Source organism: Panthera uncia, chromosome E1, assembly GCF_023721935.1.
Source record: "Panthera uncia isolate 11264 chromosome E1, Puncia_PCG_1.0, whole genome shotgun sequence".
Classification (NCBI taxonomy): Eukaryota; Metazoa; Chordata; class Mammalia; order Carnivora; family Felidae; genus Panthera; species Panthera uncia.
In genome coordinates, this window is record NC_064814.1 from 60520547 (window position 1) to 60546248 (window position 25702).

At 57.8% G+C, this 25702-nt stretch overlaps 3 protein-coding genes across 4 annotated transcripts in view; 1 reads left to right on the plus strand and 2 right to left on the minus strand.

Moving 5' to 3' along the window:
• GLIS2 (GLIS family zinc finger 2) overlaps positions 1 to 9296 on the plus strand; it is a 21450-nt gene extending 12154 nt beyond the window's left edge. Inside the window, exons 2-7 of the mRNA XM_049637426.1 lie at positions 3254 to 3496; positions 4309 to 4481; positions 5018 to 5194; positions 5275 to 5408; positions 5511 to 5629; positions 6589 to 9296. Of these exons, the coding sequence (XP_049493383.1) occupies positions 3325 to 3496; positions 4309 to 4481; positions 5018 to 5194; positions 5275 to 5408; positions 5511 to 5629; positions 6589 to 7388 (1575 nt within the window). The 5' untranslated portion in view covers positions 3254 to 3324 and the 3' untranslated portion in view covers positions 7389 to 9296. The remainder of the gene's footprint in view (positions 1 to 3253; positions 3497 to 4308; positions 4482 to 5017; positions 5195 to 5274; positions 5409 to 5510; positions 5630 to 6588) is intronic.
• Positions 9297 to 10074: 778 nt separating this feature from the next.
• Positions 10075 to 17844, minus strand: PAM16 (presequence translocase associated motor 16). Its single transcript, XM_049637427.1, has 5 exons — positions 17550 to 17844; positions 12156 to 12240; positions 11158 to 11294; positions 10697 to 10762; positions 10075 to 10231 (listed from the first exon to the last, which is right to left on the minus strand). The coding sequence occupies exons 1-5, from the start codon at positions 17550 to 17552 to the stop codon at positions 10145 to 10147; spliced, it is 378 nt and encodes a 125-aa protein (XP_049493384.1). The 5' UTR covers positions 17553 to 17844; the 3' UTR covers positions 10075 to 10144.
• Positions 17844 to 25702, minus strand: part of CORO7 (coronin 7) — a 58491-nt gene continuing 50632 nt past the window's right edge. Inside the window, exons 16-28 of one of the 2 annotated variants that reach the window (XM_049637423.1) lie at positions 25472 to 25647; positions 24850 to 24958; positions 24655 to 24741; positions 24432 to 24574; positions 24250 to 24354; positions 24085 to 24170; positions 23205 to 23346; positions 23021 to 23110; positions 22074 to 22190; positions 21423 to 21558; positions 20890 to 20981; positions 20277 to 20363; positions 17844 to 20164 (exon numbers count right to left, since the gene is read on the minus strand). In XM_049637423.1, the coding sequence (XP_049493380.1) occupies positions 20159 to 20164; positions 20277 to 20363; positions 20890 to 20981; positions 21423 to 21558; positions 22074 to 22190; positions 23021 to 23110; positions 23205 to 23346; positions 24085 to 24170; positions 24250 to 24354; positions 24432 to 24574; positions 24655 to 24741; positions 24850 to 24958; positions 25472 to 25647 (1376 nt within the window). In that variant the 3' untranslated portion in view covers positions 17844 to 20158. Of the gene's footprint in view, positions 20165 to 20276; positions 20364 to 20889; positions 20982 to 21422; positions 21559 to 22073; positions 22191 to 23020; positions 23111 to 23204; positions 23397 to 24084; positions 24171 to 24249; positions 24575 to 24654; positions 24742 to 24849; positions 24959 to 25471; positions 25648 to 25702 lie in introns of those variants that run through there. The other variant, XM_049637424.1, reaches the window with a different exon arrangement.

The following is a 25702-nucleotide window of genomic DNA, read 5'->3' on the forward strand; positions in this document are numbered from 1 at the left end:
CCCAGGGAGCTGGAGGAAGCGGGCGGGGGCCGGGCCCCGGGGGGTCCCGCGCGGCCCACCCTCGGGGTGACCCCCGCCCCGCGGGGAGGCCGGCCGGGGTCCCGCGCCCGCCCCGCCGCCCCGGTGGTCCCCGCGCCGCCCCGCTTCCTCCAGCTCCCTGGGCTCTAATTAGTTCCTTGCGCAGCTGGAGCAGCGGCGCGGCGCCCGGCAGCGCGACCACCTCGGCGCCGCCTCTCTGCCCGCCCGCCCGCGGGGAGGAGGTCGCTCCCGGCAGCCCGGACGCCGCGTCGCTGCCCCGCTGTTGCGGGCTCCGGGCTCCGCCACTGGTTCCGAAACTCGCCTGCTCCCCCCGAGCCGGGCACGTCACCCCTCGGAGCGTCCCTGGCCGCCTCTGGGAAACGGGTCGGGGGCCCGCTTCCCCAGCCCACCTGGTTGTCCAGAGCGTCGAATCGGGTGCTGGCGTGGCTGGCCTCCGGAGGTGATCACGGCCCCAGCCCCCAGGGTTCCAGGCCATGCCGACCGCCTCAGAATCCCGGGAGCGTGCCACCCTGGCTCTCACCTTCCCCACTCCACGCAGCCCCGGAACAAAGAGCAGAGCCCCAGTTTAGAAATGGCCCCTGCAAGCTGGGGGTGGGACGTGGCAGGGGACACCTTGAGGCTGATCAAGGTCAGGACGGAAGACCGGTCATGGGGGTCTTCCCCTTGGTGTGGGACCACCTTTCGGAGGAAAATTCTGGGTGGGGCCAGCCTGGGGCTGCTGGGTGTGCTGGGAAGTGTGGGCTTTTGGGGTGGCTTTTCGCTCCTTCCCCAGGAGTGGGGGGCTGGGCTTCTGGGCTGGGTTCTGGCTTCCATCCAGATGAACCCCTGCCTCCCTGGGCAGAACCCAGTGGCAGGAAGTGTGTGTGTGTGTGTGTGTGTGTGTGTGTGCGCGCGCGCACGCAGGAGGTGGTTCTCTGGGGACTGAGCCAGATTAAGGGGGCTGCTGGAGTCTCCACTCCCACCTTGGGTGCTGTGCCTGCCCGGCTGTGGGAAATAGGCTCCTCTAAGGGCCCTCCCCAGTTCTAGGTTGAGGCAGTGACTCCCGCAGGTATTCAGAACAAGGTGACCCACAGGTTAGGGCCCCTCCCTGGACCCCTTCTGGCCTGGGGCAGAAGCCAGTAGGGCAGATGCCAAAGGATGTTACCTGGGCAGGGTTACCAATGGAAGTGTCAGTTTGAGTTCCCAGTTTCCAAACCATCCTGCCCTCATGGTCCCCTTCTCCAGAAGGTCCAGTTGGTGGTGGGGGATGGAGACAGAGGCTGTGGGGAGGCCTGTGGCCCTAGGCCAGCTGAAGGACCAGGCCACCAGCCCTTCCTGGCTCCTGAATTCTTAATCAGCATAAATATTTACTTCCTTCCTCCCCTTCCAGGCTCCCAGCACAGAGGAGCTTCAGGGAGGTTGGACTGGGCCTGTGTCTAAAAATAAACAGGTGGAGGGACAGGCAGACACACAGACAGACATAACTGGGGGAGGGGGGTCAGGCAGAGGGCAGCTCCCTGTCCAGCCAGAGGGACAGTGGAAGGGGCCCAGATCCATCCATCACTGTCACTCACCCACCTGCCCACTTTGGGTCTGGGACTCCTAAAGGACAGGGTGGCAGCCTGATGCCAGCCCTGCTTGCATCACTGGGAGTCCCTGGCCCTACGTGGCCTGGGGGGCAAATCCAGACAGATCTGACTGCTCCCACCTGATGCAGTTTAACTGGGACAAGTCAAGTCACAGATGGGGCCTCACCACCAAGTGCAGCTGCCCTTCCGTGAGCTCTGCCATCAGCCACGTGCTGGTGGGGTCTTGGGATGTCCTAGAAGCAGAGGGTCCTAATCGAGGGAGGGGGCTGCCTTGTTCCCTGTGTGTTTGGAGGGTCTTGGCAGACGTGGAGCATGTCAGTGCAGACACATGAAAACAGAGAAAACTGTTTTAAGTTGCTGAGGTGCCTGGCCTGGAAAAAGGATGAGTGGGGATGTGGGGGCTGCCCTCCTCCTTCCTGCTGCATCAAGCAGGTCTGCACATGTGTGGGCCACTCCGATTCCCAGGCAGAGACTGACAGACACTGAAATATACGGTCATTTACCATGTGGTGGTTACAGGGATGTCCTGTGTTGAATTATGCAAACGTGGATTTGGTGAATGATGTAGAGTGTCTCACAGTGTTCGCTTGTTCAGCAGATAGATTTTCAGGGTGTGATCCTCTCAATGAACAAATGCAAGGAAACACTTTTGGCCGCATGCGAAAGGTTGCCCCTGGAAAAAGGTTGAATTTGGAATAGAGAGTTGATCTTGCTCTCCTGTCATTTGTACGTGAAGAAAATGACACCACTGAGAATTTCTAAGGAAGTACTGAAAATAACAGCATGAGAACTTACAATTAAAGATCATCGCCACTGAAAAAGTGTGTGTGTGTGTATAAATATATATATATATGTATACATATATATGTATACATATATATGTATACATATATATATATATGTAATTATTATTAATCACCAGCGCTGGTCCACTTCCCTCCAAACCCTGTCCCTGACTAGCCTGCCTGGATCACAGTCCCCAGCTGCCCCCTGGTGGTGGCCCAGAGCCCTCTGGGTCCCAGGCCCATGGGCACCTCTCTGGACCTCACCTGGGAGGCAAGGCCACCTGTCTGCACCCCCATCCTTTGGGCCAGGTTTTGCAGCTTGCCCGAGACACTCTCAGCCTCCTTCCCTTGCAGGTGGTCACAGCTGCCTGGGCCCAGCACAGTGGGCCCTTGGCAACTGGTAGCTAAGGGACCACTCCCGGCTGCCTTGGAAGATACTTGTTGCTCTTCTGGTCTGTTTCTGGGTCTTCAGGCTCAAACCGGGCATGTGATCCCGAGCACTTTTCCCTCGGTCAGAAATAACCTTTGGGACATGGCTGGCCATTTCCAGGGAGATCTGGCCTGGAACCTGGTAGTTCTGCCACTTTCTAGCTCTGTGACCTGAGGCAGTGTCTCTAAAACTCAGTTTCATGGCTGAATGGACTCTCTGAGCTTTGCCTCCAGAAAAGACCTGAGGGCAGCAGACATGGAAGCTCTCCTCCTGCCCCCTGGACCAGAGCCACTCAGAGGGCCTCCCTTCCCGGGGAGATGGCCTCCACACTGCGGGACATCCATGCTCCGTCCCCTGTGGGCTTCAACGGGTGCAGCCTGAGGAGAAGCCTGAGGTCACAGTCTCACAGCACAGCTCCTGTCCTCTCCCAGGTTCCTGCCTGAAAACCAGCTTGGGATCCCCCCGCTGCCTGCAGCCACCTCCTACCCAGCCCCCGATCACCATGCACTCCTTGGACGAGCCGCTCGACCTGAAGCTGAGCATCACCAAGCTCCGGGCGGCGAGAGAAAAGCGTGAGAGGGCGCTGAGTGCAGTCCGGCACCGAGCTCTGCACAGGGAGCTCGGCCTGGTGGACGACAGCCCCACCCCAGGCTCTCCAGGCTCCCCACCCTCAGGTACAGCACCCCTGGTAGGCAGGGAGGTCTCGGGTCCCAGTGAAGCCGTGGCAGTGGGAAGAATATCTAGGGTGTGTCCACCAGGATGTCCACAGCCCCTAGCAGCTTTCAGCCTAGAGCTCTGTCCATTTATCCTTAGCAGTTTGTCTCTGGAAGTGACATTGTCCCCAGGGGGAGGCAAATGACCTGCCCAGTTCATGAAGCTGGCACAGCAGAGCCAGGATTCAAACTAGGCCTCCGGGAGGACACAGAGGGGGCGGTAAGGGGGGGGGGGCGGGGGGGCGGGGCAGGGGATTCACAAGTAGTGACAAGGCCCCGTGACCCAACTCCTGGGCTCTGAGGTCAGGTCAGTAGAGATTGGGGACCGAGCCCAGCAAGATCGTCTCAGGGGGTGCTTGGGGCTCAGGACTCCCACTCTGCCTCCACTGAACCCTGAAAACCCGACCTACACATGTGAGCTGTAAGGCTCTGGAGGCATCCTGGCCCCAACGCCTGGTGTTCCAGAACGGAGCAGTGAATCAGGAAGGGGCCCAGGAAAAGTCCGAAAGGTCCCTACCTACCAGTATGACAGGAAGCCAGGGGTCTGGCCTCAAGTTCCTGTTCAATGGGTACTTTCCACTCTTTATCTTGACCGATGTCTGAACTCTCATGGTGATGCGGGCCACATTGGTCAGGTGCGCAGCCTGCTGCTAGATGCGTGGGGTCCCAGGGTGGTCCAGGGGTGTGAGGGTGGCATCTGCTTCCAGGATCGTGGTGGGAGACTCACAGGACCCTCAGCCCCAGCACCTCTCTGAACAGTGTTTCTCTCATAGGCTTCCTGCTGAACCCCAAGTTCCCCGAGAAGGTAGAGGGACGCTTTTCGGCTGCCCCTCTGGTGGACCTCAGCTTGTCACCGCCATCTGGGCTGGATTCCCCCAATGGCAGCAGCTCGCTGTCCCCTGAGCGCCAGGGCAATGGGGACCTGCCTGCAGTGCCCACCGCCCCGGTGAGGAGGGCATAAGGGCTCTGGAAAGAGGTGTATTGGTTTCCTGGAAGGGACCACAAACTGGGTGGTTTAGAACAACGTAAATGTATTATTCTGTCACAGTTGTGGAAACTAAAGTCTGAAATCGAGATCTCGACAGGGCTGTGCTCTCTCCCAAGGCTCTGGCAAGAATCCTTCCTCGCTTCTTTCCAGCTTCTCTTGGCTCCCGGCGTTCCCTGCCTTGTAGCTGTGTCACTCCAATCTCTGCCTCTGGTGTCACCTTGCCTTCTTCCCTCTGTTGTGTCTCTGTGTTCAAATCCCCCTTTCTCTTATGAAGACATCAGTCACTGGATTTAGTGCCCCCCAATCCAGTATGACCTTGACTGCATCTGCAAAGACACTATTTCCAACTAAGGTCTCACACCCAAGGTACAGGGGGTTGGGACTGGGACATGTCCTCATGGGGGACACAACCCGCCACAGGAGACAGGGGTGGTGGGGACCTGCTGGCCCAGCAGGGCGCACTGACCAGCTCTGTCTCTCCCCTCTCCCCCTAGGACTTCCAGCCGCTGCGCTATCTGGATGGCGTCCCCAGTTCGTTCCAGTTCTTCCTGCCTCTGGGCTCCGGGGGGGCCCTGCACCTGCCTGCTTCCTCCTTCCTCACCCCCCCCAAGGACAAGTGCCTCTCACCAGAGCTACCCCTGCCCAAGCAGCTGGTGTGTCGCTGGGCCAAGGTGAGTGGGGGGGTGGCCAGGAAGACCGGGGTCAGTGTGCACAGCCCTGCGGAGACTCAGAACCTTCCCCGGCCCCGCAGTGTAACCAGCTCTTCGAGCTCCTGCAGGACCTGGTGGATCACGTCAACGACTACCACGTCAAGCCTGAGAAGGACGCAGGGTACTGCTGTCACTGGGAGGGCTGTGCCCGCCATGGCCGCGGCTTCAACGCCAGGTGAGGGAGGGCGAGAGGGGGGCCGGGGGAGAGGGGCTCCGGAGTCCCGCGAACTGAGTCGAGGTCCCCCCCCCCGCCCGCACCGTGCCCTCCCTGGAGCAGGTACAAGATGCTCATCCACATCCGCACGCACACCAACGAGAAGCCACACCGCTGCCCCACCTGCAGCAAGAGCTTCTCGCGCCTGGAGAACCTGAAGATCCACAACCGGTCGCACACGGGTGAGTGGCTGGGCTGGAGGGCTGGCCCCCGGGGCAGTCAAGGGGTGAGGGACGCATCTCACTGTGCAGTTATCGCTTTGCGAGTGCCACTTCTGGGCGAAGCCTCTCCCGCGGGTCCCCTCTGCATCCGCCCTTGGGGCGCAGACACATCTCCAGGCGCCGCACTCAGCACCATTGTTTGTGAGGCTTTGTGAGGCGGCGTGTGCCTCCTCCTGGCTCTGCCCAAGCACACGGTGGGGCCAGGCTGGTGACACGCCCACATACCTGACTTTAAATTTCCCAACCACCAAAAAAACCCATCCTCATTGCCGCATTACAGAAAGTACAAAGGAAAAATGAATTGCAATGACGTATTTTCTCAAACCCGATATATTAAAAGACTGTCAATGAGACATTAGATTTTGTACGAAGTCTGTGGAATCACAATCTGGTGTGTATTCCCTCCCCCCCCACCCTGTGTGTTTTACGCTCACAGCACAGCTCGGTTGGGGCCGGCCACACTGCAAAGGCTCAGAGCCTAGAAGTGGCTCCCCGACCGACGTTTAGTAAATGTGGAGGCGTTTTCCGGAGCCAGAGCCGGAACACAGCCCGGAGAGCTGTCCTGCAGCACTCACGGTGGGCCACGTCCCAGCAGGGTCTTCCTGGAAGTGTGGAAGCAAATGTGTGGTCCTGCCAGTGGAGGTGGTCGCTGTCACCCACAATTTGAAGCACAGGACCGAGGCTGAGGGCAAACCACCAGGCCACAGGCAGGGCTGGGGTGTGACCAGGGACCAGGCCGGCTGCTCAGCCCCTGTGCCCTGCTGCCCCCAGCCGGGAAGAGATCTCGTGCCAGGTGCCAGGGACGCCACTGCCCACGTCAGAGAGTCCCCACTCTCCGGGAGCTCTCTGGGGCCGGGGGGAGGGGGGGAGTGCGGAGGCTGGGCTGGGGAGGGGCCCCTCACGCCGGCACTGCCCTGCAGGTGAGAAGCCCTACGTGTGTCCCTACGAGGGCTGCAACAAGCGCTACTCCAACTCGAGTGACCGCTTCAAGCATACGCGCACCCACTACGTGGACAAGCCCTACTACTGCAAGATGCCCGGCTGCCACAAGCGCTACACGGACCCCAGCTCGCTGCGCAAGCACATCAAGGCCCACGGCCACTTCGTGTCTCATGAGCAGCAAGAGCTCCTGCAATTGCGCCCGCCCCCCAAGCCACCGCTGCCCACCCCCGATGGCGGCCCCTATGTCAGCGGAGCCCAGATCATCATCCCCAACCCTGCTGCCCTTTTTGGAGGCCCCGGCCTGCCTGGCCTGCCCCTGCCCCTGGCCCCCGGCCCCCTTGACCTCAGCGCCCTGGCGTGTGGCAACAGCGGGGGCGGTGGGGGTGCAGGGGGCATGGGCCCCGGGCTGCCGGGCCCCGTCTTGCCCCTCAATCTGGCCAAGAACCCGCTGCTGCCCTCACCCTTTGGGGCTGGTGGACTGGGCCTGCCTGTGGTCTCCCTCCTCGCTGGCTCCGCTGGCGGCAAGGCTGAGGGGGAGAAGGGGCGCATGGCAGTGCCAGCCAGGTCTCTGGGCGTGGAGGGCCGCAAGACACCCCTCGAGAGGACTGAGAACAGCCGCTCCCGGCCGAGCCCTGACGGACTCCCCCTGCTGCCGGGCACTGTGCTGGACCTGTCCACGGGCGTCAGCTCGGCGGCCAGCAGCCCAGAGGCACTCGCTCCGGGCTGGGTGGTCATCCCTCCAGGCTCTGTGCTGCTCAAGCCGGCTGTGGTGAACTGAACCCGCCTGGTGGACAGCTACCTGCGGCCCAGCTAGGAGCTCCCGGCCCCCTGCCCCCGACGAACGGAAACTCTTCTGCGAAATAGCAATAATGTCCTCCTGCCCCTGGGGCCTGGTTGGCTGTGTCCCCCAGGCAGACCCAGCCCCAGACAAGCTGGGCAGCAAGGATGGTGCTAGAAGGTCAATGGTGGTGTCCCAGGCTCTGGAGGGGGAGCTGGTCCTGCTAGCCAGGGAGAGCTGTGCTCCTGGGTGCTGAGGCCTCGCTCACCTCCAGCCCACCCCCTGCCCTCTCCTTCACCTAGTCCTCGGATGCCCTGGCCCTCCACCATCCTCCCTCATCCAGGACCTCCCTCATCCAGTCACCAGCCTGGGTAGGTAACCTGCCCCCTCCCTGCCATGACCACCTGCCAGCCATGTTCCCGTCCTGCCTAGCCTCTCTGGGCCCCTGCTCTGGGGGCTTCTTGGACCCCTTTCCCTCTGGCCCACCCTCCAGAGGGAGAGCAAGACAGACGCAGGCAAAGCCACAGGAAAAAGCCACCTTATCCCTATGACAAGGCGCCTCCAAACTCCGAGAGGGAGGCCCGCTCTGCCAGCTGCCCCTCACCACTAGCCTGTCCGGAAAGAGCCAGCATGGAGGGTCAGCCCCTTGTCCAGGCTGGACACTCTCCAAAGTGAGGGGCCCATTGACCACTCACCTGCCCCTTCACTACTGGGCCTTCTCCCTCTCCTTTCAGGGAGCCCTGGGGATGTGGGGAGCAAAGCCCTAAGCTAGGAAGAGAGATGCCAGGACCTTGGGCCCTTGCTTGGCTCAGGGGGCAAGTGGGAACAGGATTGGCCCAGGGCAGTGCCACTCCGCACAAGGGACCACGGAAGCTTGCAGGGTGTCAGGAGATGGGAGGCTGGCTGGGGACAACCCCAGGCTAGGACACAGCCCCAATTCTGGGGGTGCCAAGTCACAGCCAGCACACAGGAGGGGTAGGGCTCCAGGCCAGTGCTGGGCATGGGACCTTTCCAGAGGCCATGGACAGAAAGCCCCGGGCTTGGGTGGTAAAGCGAACCGGGATGGCCATGGGAGGGCCCCAACTCTGTGCCTGGGGAGGGGAAGCTGGAGGAAGGTGCCTGGATTTAAAACATGGCTGTTTCCTTTGGCTTTGGCTCCTCCCAACTGAGCCTCTGTCCTAGAGGTACCCCCCCCCCCCCGACCCCCACTTTCACTGGCATGGGCCAGAATAAGCTAAGGATGCTGGTGCTCCATATGCCCTACAGCCCACAGCCCGATCCTAGCAGGCCTTGGGGCCACAGCACATACGCTTTCCCCACCCTGAGCCCCTGCTGTTCCTCCCTGGAGGTGGCCTGGTGCCACCTGGGAGGTGCTGGCCTGGCAGTCAGGACTTCTGGCTCCAAGGCCTGCCCGGTCCTTGGCCACATGACCAAGCACTCCATTCCCCTGCTGTAGGACTGGGAGCTGCACGCCAGCAGCCGGGTGGTTAGCAAGCCTGCAGACCCCACCCTTTCCTGGACTGCCCTTCTGTCCTAGAGGGGTCACCCTGACCCGGCCTGCCCTAACAGGGCCTCGCAGTGCTGGCTCTGCCCCTTGAAGGGGCTGTGAGCAAAGCAGGAGGGAGCTGGTCTCCTTTCATCGGGCCCCACCCAGGACCCAGGCCTTAAATCCCCAGTTGGGGGTGAGGGGTTTGAGACTCAAGCCCAGGGAGCAGAGGAACAGGGCACTGGAAGGTGACATTAGTTCAGCATGTGACTCGGTGATAGACCAGGCTCGAAAGGGCTGGTGTACGTGTTGTTGTTGTGGGTTTGTTGTTGCACATTCCAGGATATCAGTATTTTAACAGGTTCTAAGTGCCTTTCTATCGTAGCTTATGTTTTTCCTCCTCTTGGCTCCATTGCTGTTAGCATAGAGTTTAAAAAAAAAAAAAAAGAGATAAGCTAATGACTATAACAATATATTCCTCCATGTGAGAGGAAGTTTATAAAGAAACAATAAAATTGAGTTGCAAAGACAGTTTCTGTTTTGCCACGAGCTGAGCCACCCTGCTTGGGAACCATCCTGTGCCTGGTTTGGGTCACCCACCCCCAGAACGCAGCACCCAGAAGCCCTGTTCTGGGGCTTCCTTCCCACCCTTTGGGTGCCTCGGGGAGGGAGCGGCCAGAGGGGGCAGGTGCTGAGGGAGCAGAGATGGAAGATTCTAGACGCAGGACCTCGTCCTACCACCACCTGCTGTGACCCTGATAAGAGCCTTAGTTCTGGGAAGACACAACTCGTCCATTGAGAGTCTGGCAAAGGCTTCTCTCTCTCCCTGTACTGGAGCATTCCACCCAGATTCCAGAGATGCTAGAGTCAAACCCAGCTCAGGGAGAGGTTGCCTGTGACTGAGCCGTGGGCCTGGGGCTCTGGACCCAGTGGGAAGGGCAAGGGCAGGCCTGAGGGCAGGGATGCTCATGGCAGGAGGGGCCTGGCACTGGAGCTGTGAGGGCAGGAGTGGCCGTGTCCAGTACGTGACAGCTCAGCAGGCAGGGCAGGGCTGGGCTGGCTTCTTGCCAACCTCACCCACCCCAGCCCTGTGGGGTGTCAAAGGCATGTTAACAGGGATGCGGTACTACTGGCTTCCCCCCTCCCCGCTGGCAGGAAGAGCAGTCTGCCTTCTGGAATGTGGATGTGTGCACTGAGAAATGCGGAAAAGACATTTATTACCGAGCTATAAATTAGAGGTGGTGGGCAGGGTGCAGGAGGGGCTGAGTGGTCACGTTTTGGGCATCTGCTCCTTCTCTCTGTCCTCCTGGGCCTGGATTCTGAGCTCCTCCTGCAGGCGCTCCCTGGCTCGGACCACCTGGAAGGGAGTTAGAATCAGGCAGGGCAGTGAGTGGGATGGGCCTCTGCCCTTCGCAGTCCTTCCAGCTTCGAGTCCCTGCAGAGCCCTGGGCATGTCTGAGCCAATAGCCTGGGAAACACAAGTGCCTCCTTTACGGGTGCCCAGCATTCCCAGGGGGACAGGGCCCGGGCACACCCTGCTCTTCACCAGCCAGTGGTCCTGTTCCCTCACAGCCATGGCTGCTGGGAGGGCCACTGTCAGAGTGACACAGGGCCCAGACATTTCAGCCCAACTGGCTGGGCCCCAGGGAGCTGAGGCAGCCAGAGGGAGTGGCAGCCTAGGGGGGGCCTCCCTGAGGCTGGGACACAGGGACTGCCCGGCACACCTGCCTGCCTGCCAAGCTCTGAAGGGCCTGGGAATGAGGGACGCCCCCAGTGAGAAGGGCCCTGGGCTTGTCCCCTCCCGGCATCAAAGAGCACTCACCTTGGACTGCAGGTAGAAGGAGCCACCCACGGATTTGTCGTTCACCTTGAATAGGTGTTCGTAGTTCTGCAGGGGAGGGGAGACGGTGAGAGGGTGTGCAGGCTCTGGGTTACAGAGGCAGGGGGAGCTAGGAAATGACAAAGAAGGAAAGCCAAAGGGTTCAACCCTGCCGCCCCGCATGCCCATGTGACTGCTGGGGGATAGAGAGGTGGACAGGTGCCCACAGAGGGAAGGGGCTTGTCTACCACCAACAACTGCTCTGTCCCTGCCACTGCCTGCTTTGGGCCTAAAAACAAATGAGTGACAGCGGCTGCCGTAACTCAGGAGTCCAAGCACCTGCTCCTTTCCACCAGGCCACATTCACTCTGCAAGACCCTCGTAGCCTGACTCCTCCCGCCCGATCCCCCCCTTTCTGGTCTTCTGAGGCAAGACCTGTCTCAGAGCCAGCCTAGTGGCCTCACCTTCTGGATCTCCTCGGGGCTCAGCTTGGAGACATTGAGAATCTGCTGTGCCTCCTGGAGGCTGAGGCCGGACAGGTTGGAGGCAGCTGCAGACTGGTGTCCAGCACGTCCCCGAGCGTCAGCTGCTGCCCGGCTGGCTATGTAGACACATGGGTGAGTGCTCAGCCCTCAGCAGCCCAGAGGTTCCCCTTGGGCCTTCCGAGTGGGCAGCTCAGCCTGCCAGGTGGCACGGAAGAAGACACACACAAGGGACAGGGTACATCTCTTCTCCAGGAGTGGCTTTTTTTGGGGGGTGGGCGGTGGGGGACGGTGAAGTGAGGACAGATTTACTCCACTGAAGGACAGGGGCAGGGTCTGGTCCCCAACCTAGACCACAAGATGGTTCTATTCCTCTCCTCTCCCCTGCCCTGTCATCCCCAGTGCACAGCAAGTTAGGGAGCTTTAGGCTACAATGGGAAGCAGAGTGAAGCTGCACAGGTGTGAAGAGGCAGGAATAGCTCAGTTGAGACTTGGCTGTCCATCAGTTACCTAGGCCAGCAAAGCAGGTGGCTCAGGTGACCTCTTCCCTTTCAATGACCTTAGAATCAGGATCCACTAAACTTTTTCTTAAAGGATCAAAGAATAAATATTTTAGGCTCTGTGCACCAATTAAAATCTGGGTTTGCAACTGCTCGAATCTTGAAAGCAGCCAGAGGGTATGGCTGTGTTCCAATAAAACTTTACTTATAAAAACAGGTGGTCAGGTGAACCAGTTTGCCCATTCCTGCCTTAATGTTCAAGTCAACCAGCTTTCCCTTTCACGAGAATGTTGGGAAGTCCAAGAATACCCCCACCCCCACCCCCACCCCCACCCCCTAGAAATGCCCCAGACTGCCAGAACGTCAGCCTGAAGAGGGTCCTTGCATCACAATGGACCCATGGTGAGGGGCCATACACAAGAGGAAAATCTCACCTGGGCAGGAGCTCCCAGCCCAGGGGGAAGACGGACTCAAACTTACCTGCAAACTCCTGCCGCAGGGCTCGGGCAAAGGCCCTGCCCACCACCTGCACCCCCATCACAATGATCTGGGCCAGGTATTTGGCCTGTGGGCAAAGCAGGTACCTGGTTAGCAGGTTGCATTTTCCAGAGATGGGACCCTGGAAATGGCTGCTGAGTGGCAAGGCTTCTGGAGATCTGAGGTAATGAAGTCCAGGGCAGCAGCTCAGGCAACTTACTCCAAATTACCTTGATAAAAGGCTTCTGCTTTGGGTGGCTTCAGATGCTCTTTGGAGAGCTGGCTGGGGTGGACCTGACGGTGTTCCCAGAGGCAAGTGGGACCCTCCCTTGGCCTTCAGACCCGAGGACAGAACAGCTAAAACAAAGGGGCTGCAGGGCACAGAAGCTTCCAAAGCAACACTATGGCCTGGAGCCAGAACCAGGGGCTGGTCCCAGACCAGCCACTGCCACTAACTCACCCAGTGCTTCTGAGACTGGAGGTCCCAACCTTTGTTCTATTAGCAGGAAACTCAGGGAGCCTGGAGCCACCCCAATTCTCCCAAGACTATTCACGAAGGTTGCAATCAACACAACAAAAGAGAAAAAGAGGCTCCACCTTTAAGCAGTAAAAAAGCCCACTAGGGAGGCATTTAAGACAACTAACTGGTGAGGGAAAACAGGACTGGTCACCGGTTCCTCCACTGGTTCAAACACCAGCACAGTTGGCTAAGCTCTGCTTAGCACAAGGACACACGGAACCCTGCGGCGCCCTCAGAGCTCCTGTACATGGCCTGGCCTGGCCTGGCCTGGCAGGGGGAGCCTCTACAGGGCACAGCATGGTGGTTTTCTACTCCCAGACCGCGTGATTCAACACACCACAGGGGCACACAGAGCCTCATTAAGCATGACCAGAAGTATAGAAAAGCAATGGAAGGAAACCTCAGGAATGAGACGGACACATTGGAAAAAGATGAGATTTCTACTGGGCTGGATTTCGAGGGCAGGGAGGATCACGATGGGAATACTGGGGCTTTCTAGGCAGAGGAACCAGGGCGAGCCCACCAGGAGAAAAGTGTAAAGGCCGTCCCAGGAGCAGCCAAGAGCATAGGGGACTTGTAAGGTCGTTGGAGAGAAGACTAAGAAGGTGGCCGGGATGGGAAAACGTACAGCCCTTATGGAGAAAAGACGATACAGACAGCACACCGGAAATGACGGGTGTGTGCGATGGTACAAATGAGGGCGGGCAGAGGGCCCAGACAGGGCTCACTGCAGGCCGACACTGCTCAGGGGGCACATGCCCGTGGTTTCCCTTACTCTTTCTTGTACTTGTCGGTAATTAGATGTTCTATCAGTTAGCAAGTATCAACTGAGCCTGGGTGCCAGGCACTGTGCCATTTAACCCAAGACCTCAAGCCACCAAGGCACAGCAGGGTTTAATGACGAGCCCAAGGACACGGCTAGTACTCAAGGGGAACGTGGGCAGGAAACCCTGACATTGGTCCTCAAAGCCATGGCATCCTCAGGCTGCCCACCTCACAGAGGATCCTGCGGGGAGGGCAACTCAGCAACCTGACAAGGATCAAGGACTCAACCCAGAGGCCAAAGAGGGGCTCGTGAGATGCCAGGGGAATCTGGACTTCAGAAATGGCTTTGTGTGGCTTCCAGTGGACTTGCCCTTATGGGCAGGGCGGGATGTTGGTTCTGGGACATTAGCAGGAATTAAAAAATGGAAGTGGGTTTGGATTTCACACGTAAATGGAAATTTCATAAGCCCTGTTATTTCACACCAGAAAGCAAAGCTCAGTGAAGGCTCTCTCCAGGGATCAAAGGGAGGGGCGGGGCTGCGTGCAAGGAGGAGTCAAGACCAATACTGTGTGCACTGGAGGGAGGGAAGCCTCCCAACTTCTCCGTCCAGGCCCAAAGCCCTTCCCAAGTGGGACTGGAGGTTCCCAGATGGACGGCTGGCCCTGTCTGAGGTACAGTGAGGCTGACAGGCTAGTAGGTGACGGCTTACACACCCTTCGGGCCTCAGACCACACCTTCACCTGCTGCCACACGCCTAGGGGCAAGGCCACTGCTCCACCCTTCACTGCCCATCAACTTACTTCTCTGCCCGGGATGGTGGCTGTTGCTCAATAACGAACCTTAGAAACTCAGAGTGTAACTGGGCAGCCCTCCTAACCACCCCTGCAGGCTTCAAACCACAGTGGCATGGTGTCCCCGTCATTCCTGCTGCCAGAGCTCCATGGCTGCAGAAAAGGTGGGGGTAGCCTCTAGTTTCAGAGGGTACCCTGACTGACCAAGGGAGCTGCCTGGTTGGTCCACTGAGGCTACCGAGGTTCGTGTGGGGGGCATCTCCAGGGGATGATGTGCGCTCATACAGGCAAGCTTTGGGATCACCCGTGTACAAATCCCAGCTGTGTGCTCCTAACGTGTTCTCAGGTCCCCTTAGCCTCAGTTTTCTCACCTGTAAAATGGGGACACAATAGGGCTGTCACAGGGCTTTAATGAGATAATACTTGTAAATTGCCTGGCACGGAGCCTGTTGATACAATAGGTACTCAATAAATGTTGGTTTTCATTTATTATACACTGTTTCACAAAACCGGACAATGGTCAGACATTATGGAGTAACAAAGCTTTTCCCAAAAAGGCAACTCATTTGATAGATCCACTAATTCCTCACAGGAAAAGGCTGCAAAAAGCCAGCCTACACTCCTAAGGAGCTGGAAAGCAGCATGGAAGAAGAGGGAGAGGGCTGCTTTGCAGCTCTCATCTGGCTCCCAGCTTGTCTTCTTGCTAGCTGTGTGGTCCTGGGCCAATTACTCAACGTCTCTGAACCTCAATTCTCTTATCTGCACAATGGGGAGAACAATACCTTCCTTATAGGGGGGCTGCAAGGTCCTCCGGAGGCAATCCACATAAAACCAAGCGGACAGTCAGTGGCAGGTTCACAGCAGCCCAGCAGCTACCTTGCTTCTGGACCAGACCCTGTTTGGTGCTCAGTGGTCTAGAGACCAGGCAGTACAGCCAAGTTTCTCATCCACCTATTCAGTACCCAGTGCCAGCTGTGGGTCAGATGTGCTCACAGTTCTGCCAGCTACAAGAGGTGGAGAAGACTGCCATTGGGTGAGGTTTCCTCCAGAAAGTCTTAAAACATCCCAGAGTCCACTCACTGACACTTGGGCCCGAAGACCCTGGGCCAGAACAACCAGCTGCCATGGCATCCGACTGAGGCCAAACTTCAGGGTAAGCAGCAGAGATCAGAGTCACAGGTCGCCAAGCCTGGAACCCACTGTGGAGGACACATACGTTTTCTCATCTGAGGAACACAGCCCCGTGAAGGACCAAAGCTCTGCAGGGTGGGCAGAAGGCCACAGGAAAGCATCTGGGGACACTCGGGAATGTGGCTTATCTCATGTTAAGTGCATCAAGAAGGGACCTGGCTTTCAGACAGACCGATGTGCAATGTTCCCTTCAAAGCCCACTTCCAGGTTCTTGGGCTGGCGGGCAGAGACTATCGCTGAGACTCACTCCCTTCTCAAGGATCCACTGAGATAAGAGGGGGGCTCTGTTCACCCAGAACCCCTGCTAACAGCTGCTGGCATCACAACTAAGCAGGAGGGCAGTCAGGAACATCTACGCCTGGGGTCCCCGCCTATGGCCGGCACAGCAGCCCACTGGTATTTGAATCAACGTGACGCTTAACCAGGTCGCCGTCGGCAACAATGCCATGCCCCCAGACGGGGTTTCCAAACGCCTACCACTCCCTCTGCTGGAGGGCTTCGGCTATCCCCCAAGACGCACACAATTCTGCCAATGCCACTGCTGACAAATTCAGTCCACTTTTCAGTCAGGTATTCTCAGCTTTGGCTACAGACAACTTCTCTGATCTTCTCTCCCCTCACCTCTCTCCGCACCTACTTCTAGATCAAGCTCTCTGACTTCTTTACCCCAATGCCTGCAGCTCGCAATTCACACACCATACAAATCACTCTTGTCAAGTGTTCAGTGCTTTTTAGAGTATTCGTGTAGCTCTGTAAATACACTAAAATGCAAGGACGACTACTACTAGTTCCAGAACATTTTCACCACCCCTCCCCAAAAAAGAGAGCCATTAACTTTGAATATCCTATTACCGTGATACTGTCAAAACCCAACATCCTGCAAAACTTAACACAGCCTGGGGCGCTGGGTGGCTCAGCTGGTTAAGCGTCTGGCTCAGGTCATGATCTCATGGTTCGTGGTTTCGAGCCCCTTGTGGGGCTTTGTGTTGGCAGTGTGGAGCCTGCTTGAGATTCTCTGCACCCCCTCCCCCCCACTCATATGCTCTGTCTCCTCTCTCTCAAAATAAATAAAACACTAAACACATTACCCCCATCCCCCCAAGTGAAACCTTCCCAGGCTCCTACCACGTCTATCCTTCCACAGCACGATCTTTTCCTACTAATATGCTGTTCTACTTCACAGACCTGCCTGATTCCTCCTTTAGGATACAAACTCCCCCAGAGCAACCTTTTACTTTGCTCTTGAGGGTGGCTCAGAGTTACACGCACAAATGAGAAGGACCCTGTTCAACCGTTCGTTGTGGGTCCTCAAAAAATGGCAGTAACCGGGCTCCAAACCAGACACTGCTGCATGAATGACCCTAGACGAATCAAACTCTGAAATTCAGGTTCCTTAGCTGTGAAATGCGGACAGTGACAGTACGAACTTCATAAGCATTACACGAGAGAACCCACGTAAGGCCTCAGCTCAGGGCCTGGCACTTGCAAGCCGCTTCCTTATCCTTAATACTTAATAGTAAGAAATGGTTCCCCAAACTGACTGCCTCAATCCCTTGGGGAACTGACAGAACCTCCGAGGGCAGAGCTCAGGACATGCATTTTTATAGGGTCCCCAGGTGCACCCGTCGCAGCCAGTGTGGCCCAGGTCTGTGGATTGGCTCCAAATGCCAATGGTACCGCAGAAACGCTCAGTTTTCGGTGTCTAGGGGCCTGGTTCAAGCCCTAGCTCTGCCACTTCCTTGGCAAAGTCTCGGAGAGCGTTTGGTCAGCTGCGAAAGGGGAACAATAATAGGGCGACACCACCAACTACCTGCGGGGCAAAGCAGGGGCTCCCGGGTCGGCCCTAGCCTCCCGCTGGGGCTGTGCGCACATGGGCTGGAGCCCACGACCGCACTTGCTGGACATTTTGCGGCCGGCCAGGCCCTCCCTGCTTTCCGGCCAAACGACACTCCGTCGCCCCGAGGCCGCCAGCGCCCGTAGCGGTCCTCCCGGTACGACGCCCCCGGACCCCGCTTCCCGTCCGGCACGAGGGGGCGCGCGGCTCCCGCAGCCCGGCCGCAGCTCGCCGCCCCTGACCCGGCTCCGAAACGGCCCCCCCGCCCCCGGGCAGCGCCCATCTCGGGCCTCACCATGGTGGCCGCTCTGCCTCGGGGTCGTGAGCTGCTGCTTCCTGGCCCCGCGGCCCCCAGCTCAAGGGCGGCCGGCGGGTCAGAGGTCAAGGGAGAGAGCGCGTGCGTGACGCCGCACAAAGCATGCGTACTGTTCCCTCCGGAGGGCGGGGTGTGCCTTGACGTAATCCGTAGGCGGAACCAGAGGCGGCCCCGGGCTCCGGTTCGCAAGACTACCGGGGACGGGCGATGGGCGGGCGATGGGCGGTCCCAGGACTCACCCTGGCCTTCGCCCCGGCCCTTCGCCCTTACCCGCCGTGCCAGATGTCACAGAATAAATACATCTGTCAAATGCGGAGCGATTTCTTCCCTTGATTTTGCCAAAATATTTGGTACTAAAAGATATGCAGTAAACATACGACACCCCACGAACATAAGGAGTAGGATGCCAAAGTCTCACAAATATATAAGAAAACAGGAAACTTCAAAATAAGTTTCATGCTAGGGTCCCTCTACTCTGGGAAGGACCTCTCACTGCCCCCTCCTTCAAGTTCTTGCTCAAGTGTCATCTTCTCAACAAGGCCCACCCCAATCCCCTACCAACGCTGAACCTTGTCCTGCATTGTTTTATAGTAACAGCTTTATTGAAATAAAATCCACACACCATCCAATTCACCATTTTAAAGTGCACAATTCAGTGCTTTTTAGCATAGTCACAGAGTTATGCAACCATCACCACAAGGACACCACAACATTTTCATCAACCCCTCAAAAAAAGTCTCTGCGCATTAGCAACCAATGCCCCTGCGCCATCCCCCTGCGCCTGGCCACCACTAATCTTTGTTCCGTCCCTATGGATTTGTCTGTTCTGAACATCTCCTGGAAAGAGAATCCAACTATATGTGGCTTTTTGTGTCTGACTTAAACTACCATTCTTGGTCCCCTCTATTTTTTTTTCCCGGAAGTTCTTAATCATCTTTAGAAAAAACATTTTTTTTTTTTTTTAATTTTTGAGAGAGAGAGAGAGAGACAGAACAGGAGTGGGAGAGGGGCAGAGAGGGAGACACAGAATCCCAAGCAGGCTTCAGGCTCTGAGCTGGCAGCACAGAGCTGGCCTTGAGGCTTGAACTCAGCAACTGTGAGATCACAACCTGAGCTGAAGTCAGCCGGTTAACCGATTGAGCCACCCAGGCATAATTCATGTACTTTATGTTTATTGTTTATAACTTGTTCCCGCAGCTAGAATGTGGATCCCTGGTGGGCAGGACTTTTCTCTTTTCCCCACTCTTGAACTTCAGCACCCAGAAAGGGTGGCTGGCACATGGAAGGTATCCAACACATGGGTGTTCAATGAACGTTAAGTCAGACTGCCTTGTGCTATGTCCCGGACCACTGCCCTTTCCTTTCCTCCAACTCTTCAAATTCTTTCTTCCCTCAGTGCTGTGGCCACCTGACTTTCGTCTGAAACATTCTCATGGCTCTGTGGCTCACTGACCTTCAGGTCTCAGCTCTCAGCATAAAGGTCACCTCTCAGACTGAACACCCTGCTTCATCTGTACCTCCGCTGCTCTGTTTCACATAATTTGTCTTCCTTATGTATATATTTGTGGTTAAGTCATCTCTATGCGCAACATGGGGCTCAAACACGCAACCCCGAGGTTAAGAGTCGCACACTCTACCAACTACACCAGCCAGGTGCCCCTAATTTGTCTTCTTTATGTCTCTCTTCACAGTTTGCTTACTTGCACACAGTCTGGCTCCCCTGCACAGGAGGACAATGACAAGTGCCTTGAGAGGCCTGGTCTCTCCTGTCCCTTACCGTATCTACCATCCAGACCACTGTTGGGTATCTATGTGTTGGATGAATGAACCAACTCATAGCAGCTGAAAAGGCCTGAGGAGCGAAGTGAGGCCTGGAACAAGGGGGAACCCAGGGCCAAACCGCCTTCACCCATACTCCTGTCCCCGAACTCTCGCAGTCAGCAAGAGACCACAGCAGCACAAGAGGTGGCCAGCTCAGAAAAGTTTAATTGCTGAAAACATCCAGGGTATATTCAGGCCAGTCCCTGAGGGGCTCACACCCCGCCCTTAACTGGGCCATCAGCTCCGTGATGTCCCCCTTCTCCTGGTTTCAAACCTGGGGAGGAGGGCAACTGGTCCCTGGCCCGTGAGGCTGGTGCTGTGCCAAATGGCCTGGCAGGGGGCCAGCCCCCAAGGCTCTTACCTGGAAGTGGGGCAGCAAGCAAGATGGGATGTGGCCCGTGCTAAGTGAAGGTGCTGGGCAAAGCCAGCCCAGGCTGGGACCAGCCCAGGGACGTCTACTAACCCCTCAGCACTCCCAGCCCACCGCGCTCCCGTGCCCCTGGCTCCACATGCTAGCAGGCAGCTGACGAGAAGCAGCCAGTCCCAGGGAAAGCAGAGGTGCAGACAATCCATGGGAGTTGCAGCGGGACCTAGAGGCCTTGGAAGTGCCCAAGGCCCAAAAGAAGTCAGGGCTTTGGGGAGGAGGTGTGCCAGGGCCACGAGGCATCTTCCAGTTTGAGGGGGAGACCGGAGGTGCGCAGCGGGCACGTCAGGTGGTTCTGGGAGGTGGCGGCAGCAGGTGAGGCCAGAGGTGGCTGGTGGGCAGTCTAGTCCTGGGGAGATAAACCAAGTCGGAGGGAGTTGAGAGGTCTGAGAAGGGGGGTGTCGCAGGCTGCAAGGTGAGGGAGGGACGGAGGGGATGCCAGGGCCCTCTCATCTACTCACCCACTCGTCCTCGTCCACACCTTCAAAGGAGTCCTGAGGGAGCGGGTCCTCGCGGTTCCCCAGCTTTGCCACCATGGCACTGAGCAGCTAGAAGAGTGGACAGAAGAGGTGGCAAGGGAATAGAATAGGACCGCTAATCCCAGGAACACAGGCCTTCACAGTTTGAACCCAGTCAAGAGTGTGAAAGAGCCATTTTCATCAGAGCCCTGACAAAGGAGATGGTTTTCACAAAAAAATACACTTCGACCAATATTAGGGAGCCAGAGACAGACTCTGTGCCACGCAGCACTGGAGTCTGCACCCTGCCTCAGATGCTCAGATGTGCACCAGGGCCCCAAATGCACTTGGGTCCCAAACCCTTGGCTCTGTTTGGGATGGGCCAGGCCAGAGGGGGGCCTCCTTCTGCCCTTCCCTGGATTCCTGAGTCCCGTGCCCCATGGGTCCACTTCAGAGCTCTGGAAGGTCTCCCCCAGTAAGCTGCCCAATCGAGAGAGGTGTGTGACCCTGGCTCCTGTCCCAGCCTGGGTCGTACAGACAACGGAAGGGCAGTCATCAGGTACGGCCAGGACTCTGTGTGCGCCATACTGGTCAACCCCCTCCCATGCCTACCTACCTCTTCCTTCTTTTGCTCATCTGACTTCTCTTCCAGGTACAGTGCTGAGGACGGGGCCCGACGGGCAGGGGCTTCACGGGGTGCCTGGCTCACTGGGGTAGGGCAGGGACAGGAATCAGACATCAGAGAATCCCCTCGGTGAGGACTCCTTGCCCAACCCTTTGGTACCATTCCCTAGGGAATCCTGTGGCGGAGACCCCAGAGAGGGTAATAACAGCTGCCCCACCCTCTGTTCACAAGGCTGCTGTGGGCACCATGTAGCATATGTGTGCACATCAGGGGTGGGAACTGTGATGGAAACACAGACCCTGGGCCCTGCCCTCAAAAGGCTCAGAGTATGAGCCTGGAAATGCAAATACCCCATCCTTCGAAACATCAGAGGTTTCTGTGTGCCAGGGAGATGGCGGGGGGGGGGGGGGGAGGGGGGGTTTTTGGTTTTGCCCTTTCCCCCCCCTCCCCCACCCCCCCCCCCCCCCCCCACCACTCACTTCCCTGCTTCCTACTTGCCACCCGCCCCCAGCTCCTCAGCCTACCTGGGGTCATGCCCGGGGGCTGTAGGCTGATCAGCCGGGGCTGCCCATTAGCACCTCCCAGCCAGGCCTTCGCACTGAGCACGGGCTCCCAGCTCATGGCCGTGTCTGGGAACACATCATCCTGGAAGAACTCTTTCTGTAGGGAAGAACAAAGGGGCTACCCTGGGGCACCTACCAGAGGCCCAAGGTGCATCAGCATCCCTTCGGAAGGGGGTAAGGTAAGATCCGGGGCCCACTCTGGGGTTTCTGCCAGTTTCAGAATCTCAGCAGAATAAGGGAACAGGCACCCTAAAGAGCAGTGAGTGGGATAGTTTGGTGACAGGGCCAGTCGGGCCCCAAAGCCCCTTTTATGGGGACTGGTGGGGGTGGGGAGGCGCCTGGGTGGCTCAGTCAGTTAAGCGTCCGACTTCAGCTCAGGTCATGATCTCACGGTTCGTGAGTTCAAGCCCTGCGTTGGACTCTGTGCTGACAGCTTAGAGCCTGGAGCCTGCTTTGAATTCTGTGACTCTCTCTCTCTCTGTCCCTCCCCTGCTCACGTATTCTCTCTCTCTCTCTCTCCAAAAAAAAATATATGTATATAAAGATTAAAAGAAAAATTATAGGTACTGGGAAAGAGGACTAGGTGTTGGGGTGTCAGGCCCCCAACCTCACCCTGACTCGGGGTAGACGGAAGGCAACGGGCTCCAGGGAGGTCTGGCGAAGCCGCAGGCATCGGGCAAACTCTACTTCCTGGACGTCACACTCTGTCTTGGGCAAGAGGACGAAACCCTGGAGAGCAGGGGGATCTGAGTGGACACCTGCACCCCCACAGACTGCCAACACCCCTACTTAGGACCACCAGAACCAAGGCCCATCCCTGAATGGGAGCGTGCTAGCAGATGCTTAACAACTAGCTCTCTGGAGGGGCACCTGGGGGGCTCAGTCAGTAAGCTTCCAACTCTTGATCTCGGCTCAGGTCACAATCTCACAGTTCATTGGTTCGAGCCCTGGCATCGGGCTCTGAGCACACAGTGCGGAGCCTGCTTAGGATTCTCTCTGCCCCCTCCCACTCACACACACACGCACACACTCCCTCTCTGTTTCAAAATAAATAAAAAAACATTTAAAAAAAATCTTTAACATGTAGCTCTCTGGAGGAAAAATGCCGTTTTGTAGCTCTGACTAGCCCATTTCTATGTTGTAAAAACCCACCACGGTGATTTCTCACCACCAACATGACTTGCTGAATGCAGAATGGGGAACACACGTGTGGTAGCAGCATCTAGTCTATCCACTGGCAGAGCCCACAGGTGTAAGTAGCCTCGACGGCACAAAAAAACCATAAAATCAGGGAAAATAATTAAGAAGTGATACATTGAATGTTTACTGCCTAGGTTTTCAATGTAATTTACTTGTAGGTTCATATAACTTAAGGTTTTATAGTTTAATTTCTAATAATGGTGGAGTTTAACAACCAGCTCCTGACAGCTGCTGGGCACACCCTGGCCCAGTGACCTGCTGACCCGACAGGCCCCTGCACTTCTCCATCTGGCCAGGAGAGGGCAGGGGAGCCCTGTGTCGCACCCACTAGGAGGACCAGGGAGGGCGCACAGGCTCACCTTGTGGGGGTCAGGCGACGTGAAGCTATTGCACTCCAGGAAGAAAGGAGCCTCTGGGAGCAGCTCGTATAGGAACACACGGGTGTCGCCCTGTGTGGGTGGCAAGAGTGAGGCGGCCAGCTAAAGCTGCCTTTCTCCCCACCTTTCACCTGCCCACCACCCCCGCCTGCACGCTCCAGCCCACCTTGCCCGTGAGTAGCACCAGGCTGGTGTCCGGGTCATAGCTGGGAAGCAGGGTTGAGGGAGCCACATCCAGCCCCAGCACTGCCAAAGGGCCACCGGCCACAGCCTTGGCGGGGTACAGGAGTAGCTGGCGCTCACTTCGGCTGCAAGGGAGACCCCAGGAGCAGAAGCAGGTCCTTAGAGCTGCAGGGGCCTGAGTCAGGGAAAGGACTCTAGCAAGGACCCTGATCCTGTCAGGCTTCGACACCTGAGGAGTGCCTCTGTCCCTTCTCTTTCCTGATCCAGTTCTCAGAACTACTGTCTCCTGCAACAGTGGCCTAACCTGCTGGCCTCATCCCCTACTAATGCTCCCTCTGCTGTTCTCCGATCCTCCACCAGCATGGGTCTCGTGGCCACTGTGGCCTGCTGTCTGTACTTCTCTCCCCATATTCTGCTTGTCATTCTCTGCTCCAGCCAGGCTGGTCAACCTCCTAGCCTTTCCACCCACACTTGAATGCCCTCTCCTCTGGATTTCTGGCTACTAGCTCCTTTGTGACTCAGTTCAGATGACATCTACCTTAGGAGGCCCTCCCTGATCCCTCCTCCAATGTGCCAAATACTCATCCCTCGGGCCTCTCCACTAGGCTTGGTTGTTTCATGCTTTTCACCCGGTCCATGCCAGGCATGGGCTCCAGGCAGTAGGTATGGCTCTCATCCCTCTGGGTCTCCCTCCCTCCCATCCATCCACTAACCTACCACCAACCCATCCATCCATCCATGCACCCAATAAGTGAGTAGCAGGAACAGCTTCTGATGCCTAACATGTGTATGCGTGTCTGGGGAAAAAGGACACAATTAGTTGCTTAAGTCTGGGTGTGGGGATGGCAGTCCTGAGTCCTCACCTGTCAAAGCCGGACACCAGCAGACAGTGACCATCACACACCCAGACGACGCGGGCTCCACGGGCCCCCTCAGGCCCTGGGCCTTCCTGTTGGGATATAGCACATGAGGGCCAGCAGCGGACCCTCAGTCAGGTCTGAAGGCTGCCCTCATTGCCTCTTGCTCACCTGCAGGGGCTCAGGGCCACGCCGGGGCTCATAGACCCGCAGGTGCCCATCCTTGCAGACAGTGGCCAGATACTGTCCGTTGGGACTCCAGGCCAGGCTGAAGATCTGGAGGCAGATGTGGATGGATGTGAGAGGCGGCCTCTCAGCCTGTGGCTGGGCGCCTGCTCCCACAGATGTCCTACCTGGTCCCGATGGCCCTGCAGCCTCAGCCGCTCAGCTCTGGCCTTAAGGTCCCAGATCCGAATGGTCAGATCATAGGAAGAGGAGGCCAGCACGTCGGCTGCCAGCGGGTGGAAGCGCAGAGAGTAGATCTTCTCTGTGTGGCCTGGGGGTGAGGCAGGGGGTAACGCTGAGTTCCTCAGGAGCCACTGCCTGTCTCCCAGCCCCCACCCTGGCCCACCTGACCTGTGAGCACGGCCTCAGGTGTCGTGAGCACCTCCTCCAGGCCCTCTGGGGGCACCCGCCACAGTCGGATCCTGGCATCCTCCCCACCTGAAGAGAGTGCTGGCTCATCACTGCTGTGCCCAAGACCTCTGGGCTCCCCCTACCCTCATTCACACTCCTGGGCCCTCCCTTGAGCCTAGCGCCGAGCCTCCTTACCCACAGCGAGGCGGTAGGGGTCAAAGGGGTCCCAGGCCAGATCAGTCACAGCTGCGCCATTCTGCATTGTGGGCAGTGCTGTGTCGGGCAGGCGGCCAGGCTTCCGCAGCTGTGGGAGGTAACCCCACCCGCAGGCCCATCAGTAACAGGCAGGAGAGCTCGGTCCCCAGGGTCTGCAGGGCAAGCAGCACACCTGGGCCCCCCACCTTCTGCAGCTGATGCCCCACTGCCGGGTGGCCCAAGCTCTCTGCCTCAGCCGCCTTGTGCTCTGAGCCCCAAGCGCCAACTGTGACGTCCCAGAAAGCGAGGGGGACAGTGTGGAGTGGTGGAAAGAGCTCAGGCTTGGGGCTCAGGCAGCCTGGGTTCGAATCCCAGCTCCACCACTTACACAGCTGTGTGACCTGACAGGTCACTAAGCCTCTCTGTGCCTCACTGCTTTCATCCATCTGTAAAATGGGGATAAGAGTGGTATCTCCGCAGGACAGCTGGGAGGATCAAAGGGGATGCTGGCAGGTGCCTGGCACATAGTTTGTGCTCAGAGAGTGTGAGCTGGTGTGGGTACCCAATGCCCTTAATTTCCTGCCAGGCCCTGGGAGGGCACCATGTGAGTGGGGTCTCTCACCTCGAGCACAGCCACCTGCCCGCCACTGCTGAGCAAGGGCACAGCCACACGAAGCCGGTTGGCACAGAATCCATCGCTCTCGCCAGGCGTGGTGAGGTTGAGCCCCTTGAGGTTGGTGATGTGGCTGTCTCGGTGCAGGACGGTGCCCTGAGCATGGCGGAACTTGGAACTGGGGCCTGGCAGGCGGCAGGGACGGAGCCACATGAGAATGCCCAGCCCACCGGCCTGCCT